The following is an 11,596-nucleotide window of genomic DNA, read 5'->3' on the forward strand; positions in this document are numbered from 1 at the left end:
CTCTGACCACATAAAACAATGAAGCTGAGGCGGTGACCCAAACCACATTCAAGTATAGATCAAAAACCACCAATTAGTAAGCAATGGGGAGAGGGCAGTTTTTTTGTTGTTGTTTGGGTTGTTTTTTTTAGAAGCTACTGGTCAGGTCTAAATGATTGAGATTTCAAATATAAATATACATGACAAATATATCACAGTATGTACCTACCTGTGCTCGTAAGTGCAGGCTGTTAAGTGTGCGTGTTTAAACATTTAAACAATATATGATCGGAACTATGATCATGCTAACGTTTTCACACAACGGCTTCACGGTTTATCTGTAGACATGACAAATGAGGAAAAAAAAAAAAAAAAGACCAGATATAATTTTATCTCAACTCCATAAACAATCATTGAGAAACTTTACAAGTGTGTGGGCTGCAAAGTAGCACAGCGGGTTCCTATCAGTGTTACATTAACTGCAGTTCAAGACCTACAGCAGGGACTCTCTTACTAAGCACACACACACACACACACACAGACACACACTTCTTTCAGCTCCTGCTCCTCTTCCTGCCCCTGAACCACACATCCTGTGCCTTTGTCGCCTACACACCACATCTGTGCTTGCGTATAGGTGAGCATGTGCATGTTCTTTTCTCAAGCATAAAAATGTCTTCTCACAGAATTTCACCAAACTGTGCTCTAATCATATATCATATCTCCGTTTACTTAACCCGCCACACGGGCCAGCAGACTTCCGTTTAGACTGAAGCACTTCTGACAGGCTGATCTGTTAGACAACACTTTTAGTCATTTGTGTCAAAATATTTGGAGCTTGCCTCAGACAGATGCAGGAAAGAAAGAGATAGCCAGAGGTGTAACCTTACCAAAAGAGATGAGAGGAGGTATCCTGCAAAACACTACCACACTTCCTTCTGTGCTGTGCCCTGTCTTCCAACATTTTTCATACCCAAGCAAAAGTATTGTCAGTAAAAATATGACAGCCTGATGTTTAAACTTTGGCCAATGTAAAGTTTATCCCCTTCCCCCAATTTCCTTTTTGTTTGTTGTTGTTTTACTTTAAATAAGCCAATGTTATGATATTGTGAAAAAGCAAACGATCAAAAAGAACATTTCTGTTTTTCATCTAAAATGTCAAACTTCTACTGTTTCACACACAATGTCAGGATGTTCTTCTTTTCCATTTTTATACAACTGAAAATACTGTGAACCAAAAATAAAATATAGGAAGAAGGCCCAACTTTCTGACATTTCACATACATTTACTAAGAAAATTAAAAGAAAGAATATCACAAATAAAACAAATCAAAAGTAACTGTCAGCTTTAGTGTTGCTATAAAGCCTAAAATATTGGATTGGATGGGTAAAGACATAAGCATGATTATTACTGAACTGCATTCAACCAGCGACTCAAAATCTTGAGATTAAGAATCGCTTCTGTGACAGTGTCCTTTTCCCAGGTAGCCCATATTTTTCAACTCTGCATGGGTTCAAATTGCACACCTTCTTGCAGTGTTTACAACTGAACCACGGTGGTGTCAAAAGTCAATACGTTCACAATTCGCTTAGAATTTCATGGCAACTGAAAACGTCACACTCGGCCACGCAGACTTAAGAGTTTTGACTGATAATCATGTTCACAATGTCAGCAAAGGACCATTGAGCAATTATTTTGCTAAATATTCTAAGTGAGAAAATATAAAGATGACTATAGAATAAATAAAAACATATGGGTATGCAATATGAACTTGACACTGTAGGATCTTTCTTGCATATGGGGCACATCCACAAATTACCTGGACTGCATATTTTATATTTTTAACCTTAAATAGCCAGAAATAAATCTGTGAGGTAAGCCCCAGATTCATCTTTTTAACTATTAAGCAGATCAATCGTGTTTATATGCACCATCCATTCTAAAGCAAGAAAAAAAAACCTGAACATTTCCAAGTGACTATGCGGCCTATGTTGTGACAATGTTTCACTGCACACTTCCACATCAGCTGATCCATGTGAGCTTCACTGACAGCATATGGGATCAACTTCAGCAGAAGACTTTTCCTCTGACAAACATCTGACAAGCCGCTAAAAGGGTTCAGTTCCCCTTTCCAACAATCTCTAAATGGAACGAGTCTGCTGTTGAGTTCTGCTTGTTTTCCAGCAACAGCCTGCTCTTTACAACGTTTTCATACAGACAATCAATCTGAAAGCAGTTTCTGATTAAGTAACAGCGTTGCTGCCTGAGGGCTAATGTCTCAGTATTTTGTTGAAAATGTTCTTACATATAAACTACGGCCAGATCCAAACGAGTAACACAAACACACACAAAAAAAGGTGGGTCAGTTAGAAATGACATCACGTCTGAGGTGTTACAGTGTATGCACGTCCTTTGCGGGAGGTATGGAAAAAGCACATCAGAAGGACGACAGTTTTCACACGTGTGTGCAAGTTAATTCCACCCGCTGGTTATGTAACTTAACATAAACAACCCAAAGACTTCTTCATTCTCAAAAAAGGATTTCCAGGCTACAGGTGAGAACATTTATTGGTACTGCTGCTGAAAAGGAACTCCTCCAATGTCGTGGTGCGTGTTAAAACAGTATGTGGTTTGAATTATTGTCAAAACTGCTCACCGACGTATCATAACAACAACGACGACAACACAGTTCTAAATCCTGTCTACACCTGAACACGCCTCACATTCCTGCACCATTCAAATTAAAAGGTTGTCAATGAATCCTTTCATTGTAGATGAATCTGCCAATTATTGCCCCAATGACAGTGTAAAATCTCAGGGCAGCAGTGGAAAATACCCATCCTAGTTTCCCCAGAGTCCAAATTTCAATATCTAATTTTGTCACGATCAGAGTCCACAGCCCAAAGATATTGAGTTAGCAGTCATATTAAGCAAACAACAATGTTTACAGTAGAAAAATCTATAAACATATTTGAGGAATTTTTGTTAAAAGACATAAATTTTTAAAAGACATAAAAAAGACTTTTTTTTTTTTTTTTTATTCCTATTTATTCTATTTATCCCCTTCGTATATTTTATTTATATTGTCTCTGTATTTATATATATGTGTGTGTGTATAACTCTGTAACTTCTGTCGGTGCTGTGCTTTTTTGGAAATCGAATTTCCCAGAGGAACCCACCCGAGGGATTAATAAAGTTCTATCTTATCTCTCTTATCTTATCTTACTATCAAAATAGATGTGGCTTCTTTTCTTGTGCTCATCTAGAATTACAGCTCTTATTCAAATGCCATGAATTTGACCGTTTCTGCATTTATGTGAACTGCCCCTCTGTGACTGAGCAGATCAATGCAACAGTAGATGTAGAAAGTAACTCGTGTCATTACAATGCAACAGTTCAGTGATATCCAGTAGAGTGCAAAACAAATATCTGTGAAAAATATCCCTAAAAGACCAAAAAACTCGAGTTATCCATGTATTCAGTGCACTGTATTGTCAGTGAGTATTATCACAATTTTTCAACTTTTGAATAGTCTGTAAATTCACTCAGTTAGCTCTCCGATTCTCTTGCAGTCTGCCATCGTCGCTTTCCGAGCTGCTTCTTCCTCAACGCAAGCCGGTTAACAACATTCATTTTAACCTCTTTTATTTGCTCAATGTCAACATGAAGAGTCAAGAAATTGTGGCTCTAGCTAAGGAATCCATTTAGATTGGCAGGATGCGCAAGAAGTTTAATTCGCATAGCCATTTTAGCGTTGCTGTAAGCTTTGGAGAAAAACTAAAGGACAGACGCTTGTCAGTTTTTAAAGGTTAAAAAGAATGAAACAATAAAAAATAAAATCACATACTCTGATAATATAGGCTTAGGGGTCAGAGTACTGACTGAGGCCTCACAGGGTTAAATAAAAAAAATTGATTCTGTTGCTAGTGTATTGATAACACCATAGGAGGAAGCGGATGTGGTATACTGCAGCATCGATTTTATCCCAAACCTAGGAGCAGTTGCAGCACGGCATCATTATGTAGTGTTTATAAAGGGGAAAAAAGTCTCATATTCAAACTCACGATGTGTCAGTCATTACTTAGCAAGTTTATATGCATTTGTCCTGGAATTAATATTACACTGCAGCTTGCATTTCTACAAGACTTTGCCCACGAGTTGAATTTCATGCTTACTGCTGACCATTTATCCTTGCGTGGTTCACACTACATGTGAGAAGTGTTTAATAAAATATGTAATGTTTATATTTAATTTTATCAGTGTCTGAGCTGTGATGTGAGATAGATATATATAGAGACACACACACATTTACATATTCTAAACCAAAAATCTGGGGGGGCTTTTCTGTAATGTTTGCAATAAACTGTTCATTATTGTCCATAATATACATAAAAACTTAATGTCCAACTATACACTTACAGATTTAGAGAAGATTTTCTCAACATTCAACTGAGCAAAAGTGGAAAGGATGTAGAACTTCTAATGAACACCACACCAGGCTTATCAAGATGCAACAAATTTACCCACAGTGGTTTTCTTCAACCAGAGATAAACTGGATGACAGAAACATTTCTGCAGTATGTTATTAAATATAACCTGCTAAACAGTGCAGCTAGCCTGTGACGCTGTGTTTGAAGATGAGCAATTTAATGTTGCCCAACGCCACGGCAAAAAGGAAGGACATTAAAGATTTTTCATATCAGGACATAATAAATTACTATTTAGTCTTTACCAGGTCTTACAATTAGGTAAATAGAACTTCAGATGAATAACAAAATAAATAAACCACAATTCAGTAAGAAACTGTGAAATTAACTACATCACATGATTCAAATGCATATAGAGCTGCCTATAGCAGCAATAGCTTGTAGTAATTATTTTCTGTATGCCTTCATGAGTTTCTCATATTGTTGTGGAGGTATTTCGTCCCACGCTTCTTTACAGCGTTGCAGGCATTCATTTATGCACAGCTCTCTTAAGGTCCCACCACAGCATATCACTCAGGCTGATGTCTGGACTTTGCCTTGTCCACTATTCTGTTGTAGATTTGCTGCTTTGTTGCATGACCCAGTTTCAGCCTGGCTTTAGCTGTAGACAGATGGCTTCACTCTAGAATACTTATGGTTCATGGTTGACTCAATGACTGCAAGGTGCCCAGCTCCTGTGGCTGCAAAACAAACCCAACCCATCACCTCTCCACCACCATGCTTGACAACTGGTATGGGGTGTTTGTGCTGACATGCTGTGTTTAGTTTTCACTAGTGGTGGTGCTTTGCATTATTACCAAACATCTCCAGTTTGGTCTTACCTGTTCAAATAACATTGCCTCGGAAGTCTTGTGATTTGCTCACATGCATTTTTGCCTAAGCGGTGCTGTCATGTTCTTTTTATTAAGAAGAGGCTTCCAAACAAGCCATACTTGTTCCATCTTGTTCTTTTTTTACTGTCACAAACTTTAACACTTAAAATGCTAACTGAGGCCTGTACAGTCCGAGATGTTGCTTTTAGGTTTTTTGCAGTTTTCTGAGGATTGCAAGGTCTGCAATGAATTTGTTAGGAGATCCACACTTAAAGACTGATGGACTTTAATTTTTTTGGAAATGGCCTCATATACTTCCCTGATGTCTTTTCTCTTTGCCACTGTGTTAACACACCTGAATTCCCCAGAGCAGTAAATTCCTGAAACATCTGCTTTTGCAGAGATGCTCACACTCACTGATGATCAATTTCAGACTCACAAACAGCTAAAGCCACCACCACCATGTCTTCCATACATACACCTGCCCACCACCCCACTAATGTGAGCCATTGTCTACGTAGCACCTCATCTTTCAGGCTACTTACATACAGACTATATATACGGACCAAGTCCTTTGCAATTTGCCCTTTTAATGAGTGACTTCATCTTGCTTTGTTATTTATTACTGTTGTCCTATTGTCTATTTATATTTCCTTCACAGTTTCGATGTACATGTACAATGACAATAAAGACGTACTCTCTTCTATTCCAAATAAGTGCATCTGATTGGCATCATTAGTCTTTCACACACTGCTTCTGCATTTTGGCTTCATTTTTGTTAAATAATGTGCTTTTATGCCTTTTTTTGCCAATTGTATTTCAGTTTCTTCAACCAGAGCTTGTAAACATAACAGGGTATGACTATGAGGTTACAAGAACTAAGTTGTTTTGGGGGTTTTTCAAACCAGGACACAAAACTCAAATAAATGGTTGAGAGTATAAAAGTATTCATTCATAAAACTCTAGAAGCGGCTCAGAGTTCATCAAAGCTTGCCAGCGAACTCACTTTCCATCTCCGTAGCTCTCTGATATTAAAATGAGTTGATGGTGCCTAATGACTCAAACATGATTTCGATTCATGTACATGTCACCTGGTATCTGTCACACACTAAACGAGGGGGTTAGAAAATGATTCGCATGATACTGCTGAGTTTTACTGAGGATGCTGTGCAGGACGTGTTGCAGCAGTCTCTTTGAAAACAAACTGTACACTCATGTAGTGACTAACAGAACTGGAGCAAACTTTTTCACTTAAAAAGACAGACTGTGAAGCCCAGGTATCCAAGCTGCATATTTATGACACGCTCAGAAGGCACGTCTGTCTACTGACAATCATTCTGCAAGACCACATCCTGCTATGTCAAGCCGCACATACATCATAGTGTGCTGTAGAGTAATATACAAGTGTGCGAGCCACAAATGAGTGCAGCCAATTATCTGATTGGAAACACGGGGCAAAAACTGAAAGGCAAATCACGTGGAGTGGTGAAAAAAAATGCACAAAATACACTTTAAGAGAGGATGGAACAAATGGGTCCACTTCTCAGCACTTTATATTTAGAAGCATACGAGACTGCCGTTTCCACAGTTAATGGACATCATTCTTTCATTGCCATTGATAAGGGGTAAATACACGGGGCCAAATCGTTCCTGAACGATTACACACTTCCAGTAAAAACCCTGGTATTCTATTTCTGAACATTAATGAGCAGCTCAGGCCAATTTCACCTCTCCAGGAGTATCAAATGGCAGCTATGAGCTCATGGGCGTATGAAACCCTTCACTAAGAAGATGATACTGATTTTACCAAAAAAAAAAAAAACAAAACAAAAAAAGAAAAGAACACCACTAAGCCTACCCTCCTTTGTGTATGTGTGTGTGTGCTCTTTTTGTTGCATCCGGAGCAGAGTGCAGCTGTGCACAAGGCATCCTGCTACCCAAGAGACAGATGACATTACGACTCACTAAAGGCCTGTGCGTCCTCAGTTAGACACGCTGCTTTGTTGAAGATTAACCTGAATGCCAGCTTCCTGGTACTATACAGAATATTCCTATTAAAAAGGAACAAAAGAGCGCAAGGAAGCAGTGTTTCTTCTCTGCGTCGACCCTACAACTATTTGTACCTGACACGTGATTTAATTTCTTCTTCCTCTGATATTCATACCTGCTTTTTCCAAGAGAAATAAATATATTATATTGCAAGAAAATAATCCCAAACAACTGAACATTTAAGCAACCTGTGGTTCAGTAAAGAAGCACTTTAAACACTGATATTACGACACACAGGCGGGGTTGTATGTTTTCTTTCTATCATACAACTTTAGCTATCAGATTGATTTATGCGCTTAAAAAGCAGCCGGTTCAGTTTTACTTCTACCGTACTGATCCCAGTTTCTCCAAACTGTCTTTAGTGTAAAAACCTTGTAAAACCAACCAACCTCTTAAACTACTCATGTATTTGCTTAGTAACTTTAATTTTTAATCCTGGCAGTACAACTTACATTTTTCACAACACAAAGGTTTTGGCATCTTTAAAGGTTAATCCGTTGCCTTGGGTTCCAATGTAGACATCAACTAAAATATCTTACACCAATAGCGACTAGTTACTTGACGCTTAAAGCACTTTTAGCTGTAATGTATAAAAAAAAAAAAAAAATCCCACATCTACAATATCACTGCACTACCAGTCTCTTATTGATCAGTGGAATCAGTGGAGATTTCACTGCGTCTTTGCTGTATGAATTCAATTATTTGGGGCTTTTAGATGTGACATCACATCCTAACTGACAACACTATCCAACTGTTCACAATACCATCATGTCGGCCCATCGTGCAAGTCTTTTGTGAGGCATTCAAGCATCTTAAAAAAAACGCTGCACCCATCATATTTCTGACTGTATGCCAACCAACCAGTTCTGGCACATATACCTTACAAATTTACCAGTCATCAGGAGCGCTGATATTTGTATGAGCATGTTTGCACTGACAGAATACTCACTCTCGCCCTCTATTTTATCCGTGCCCCGAGTCCAGATAATAGTCCTGGTCTCCAGCTTTACTTGAAATGTCCTTCTCTCTGGCCGCTGGGACTTCTTAGAATAAAATAGTGTCAGTACTGTCCCCAGCTCCAGGTCTCGGTACAGGTTGTTCATCTCTGTGGCGTTGTCCATCCACGGCACAGGTCCATTGGAAAAGAAGCCAGAGGTCCCAGCCATGTTCACTTCCCCTGTTTGTTATCCGTTTCCTCTCAGAACAATCTGCTCAGTACAGGCTTAGACAGGGATACCTACAGGAGGAGAAGAAGGGAGGGGAAGCCCGTGAAACAACAATTCCTCTGGGACTTCATGTGTGTCAGTGCTGCATGCACATTATAAGGCACCAAAGAGTTTGATGCTGTCAAGAGCCATGCTTTAAACGATATTGCATGAAGTGTAAATGTTTCTATCATCCAATCTTTATAAATAAATGCACACTGTAAGACACTGCTACCCATATGTTGAGATACATGTCAAATATGAACGTAGGCAGTAATAATGCTTTATAATGACCATTTATAAAATTATATTTCTAAAAACTCTTCTTTAATGTTCAGCCCCGAAACCACAAATGACTCATGTCATGTCATACACACACAAATATATATATATATATATATATATATATATATATATATAGATAGATAGATATTTTACGTTGTACGTCTTGATTACAAACATTCAACTTCTCAGATCATCTTATCTTCCGTACTTACAAGCTAAACAAAAAATGTGGGCAAAGAATATATTTCAAAACATACCTTTGACCTTATTAACTTAAGGGTACAAGTACTGAGAGCAACGATTAGGCTACAACCTTTCAATCCCATCAGAGTGCATTATGTATCATTAAGAGTGGTGTGAATAAATGAGAGCTGCATCAGAAACCCATCGTGCAACGAGAAATCATGTTGATGTAGATAAATACAACAGAAAGGAGAAACGGGGTTTAATGTTATTTAGACTGCTTTTTCAATTAAAAAAAGAAAAAGACCAACAGGCCTGTAACTCCCTACAGGAAAAAAAGTTTCCTGTGAAAACAGTTTTAGGAATACAACTGGTGGCGAATGGCAGAAGAGTGGGGTTAACGCTGTAACAAGAACCGTCTGGCTATTTTCACGGCGTGGAAACGGGGCCGGTGTGTGCTAGCATTTCGCTGGGCGAAAACAACAAACATACCCTGCTAGACCCGTAAAAAAAAAACAGGGGGCTGAGGTAGCAGTAGCTGTTCTATTCATTCCTACTCCTCCTTTTCCTTTTCCGTGCGAAGAAAAATTAACTGGGAAAACAACACGTCGGAGAGGGGCTGCCGTGCTGGAACTACCTACCGCCGCAATCTCGGCCCGACCGCACATCTCCAACGGCTGGCTGCTCCTCTCTCCTCGCGTCTTTTCTCCTTCTTTTTTTTCCCACCCACACTCAGGTTTTCCGTGATTAAATCATCGCCGGGCTCTCATAAGGCGCTGCGGTCCGGACAACAACAATTCCCGTTTCCTCTTCTCGCCTCTGGCCGTCCATAGAGAGAGAGAGGCAGACAGACACCGAAGCCCGTGGTAAGACTACGCAAGTTTGTCTGCTCTCGGATCAAGCCAGCGCAGGCCCTCTCTGGCACGTCAAGCGACCCGGAGTCTGTCACGAGGCTTCCGTCGCGGCTTTTCACAATAAAAGAAGTAATCGCGTCGCGTAAAGAGGTTGAGAATGTAGTTTAAAAAAAGATTAATTTCGTGTAACGCGCCCGTTTCTTAATTAGGGCGACCTGATGTCCCTCTTTATGTGGGACAGCGAGTTTAATTTATTCGTTTTTTGTTTTTGTTTTTTGTTTTATTCCTTGCCCCACTGTCCTACATCTTGAGACAATGTTACACATTTTGACTGGTTCATGCACATTTCTGGCTTTTGCAAAAACTTTTTAATATAGTCAGAAAAAGGTTATCCTAATGCCAGTTCAATCCACTTTTATTTATATAGTGCCAGATCACAAAAACAGTTACCTCAAGGTGCTTTGTATTGTAAAGTAATGACTACATTAATATAGCGAAAACCTCAACAATAACTCGACCTCCTTATGAGCTAGCATTTCGCACAAACTGTGTTTAGTCTGCATTTATTTTATAGCGATCTGGTCGCCCTATTCACAACAGCTGTATGAAAAACAGATACATAACACTTCACATATCTTTCACACATTTAACATATGCATGTTTATTATCATTATCAATGTTTATTATCAAAGTAGTTGTGCTTTATTTCAAATAAACAGAGGCATCACCATGAGTGTTGGCGAGCGTGTGTACTTTTGGTGTTCTGTTTATGCAGTTGCTTTATCATCTGTGGTGACGGTGAAGCATGTTGTAATACTGGTTTTAAATAGGAAGCAACATCCACAGTTGAATGAGGAAGCAGAAAAAACTGCCGCTCCTTGAGGTTCCTTGAAGGAAATGGTGACCCTGTCATATTTTCAAGATATGACAGGGCTCATAGGGGAGAGCCTCTGATTGTTGGGGAGCGTTTCTAATGTTGTAGGGCCTTTACTCTCCTATACAAAACAACATGAGGTGGCTGATGTTGTGAATTGGTGCAACATAATTAAAATTAAAAAACAAGTAGTTGTCACTTGAAGATGGCTCCTAAATGGAGTCCGATTCCATACACTCTTATGGTAAAATGTTCAGCGTCACAACACAAAAAGTATATTTACAAAATAACGTTTGCAAAATACAATTTGGACAGTTTCTGTCTGTTTGGACAGTTTCAGCCCTCATAACAAACTTCAGTAGGGCAATTTATTTTTTTTAGTTAAAATCCAAAATTCCAAAGCCAAGGTTGATGTCATAGTGGTTATGTCCATCTTTGTATACAGTCTATAGTTTTAAACAGGTATTTATCACTTGTATGTTAAGTTTACATCCAAGCCATTTATTACTGATACCATCTAATTATATGCTTGTAATTTTTCTTACTGCATCATTTTGAAACATTCTTTCTTCTTGTTGTTTACCTTGGATTTCTTTGTATGTAGATGTGGAGAAGCAGAGACATCAGACAGTTTGTTTCTCTGATAGTCACACTTATTAGTGGGAAAAAGTGACTAAATAAAACCAATAACTACACTTTAAGGTCACTTACATTTCAGGTAGATAACTTAATCAGACTGATTTATGTCCTTCAAAGAAACCACTGACGCCTGTTTCCCTAATTATTCTTCAGTGTACAGTATTATCAACACCCCGATATTTTTTGTATTTGCTCAACAGAATTGTGACATTAAATTTCTCCCGCTGC

The 11,596-nt window shown here is 38.7% G+C and overlaps 1 protein-coding gene across 1 annotated transcript in view; it reads right to left on the reverse strand.

Moving 5' to 3' along the window:
* The window catches only part of plcg1 (phospholipase C, gamma 1), a 28,950-nt gene extending 19,065 nt beyond the window's left edge, over positions 1-9,885 (reverse strand). Inside the window, exons 1-2 of the mRNA XM_085344131.1 lie at positions 9,643-9,885; positions 8,278-8,565 (exon numbers count right to left, since the gene is read on the reverse strand). Coding sequence (XP_085200257.1) covers positions 8,278-8,494 — 217 coding nt within the window. The 5' untranslated portion in view covers positions 8,495-8,565; positions 9,643-9,885. The remainder of the gene's footprint in view (positions 1-8,277; positions 8,566-9,642) is intronic.
* Between the last annotated feature and the right edge of the window lie 1,711 nt (positions 9,886-11,596).

This window comes from Diplotaxodon limnothrissa, linkage group LG20 (assembly GCF_057381915.1).
Source record: "Diplotaxodon limnothrissa isolate DT_005_m linkage group LG20, D_limnothrissa_male_GT1.1, whole genome shotgun sequence".
Lineage (NCBI taxonomy): Eukaryota > Metazoa > Chordata > Actinopteri > Cichliformes > Cichlidae > Diplotaxodon > Diplotaxodon limnothrissa.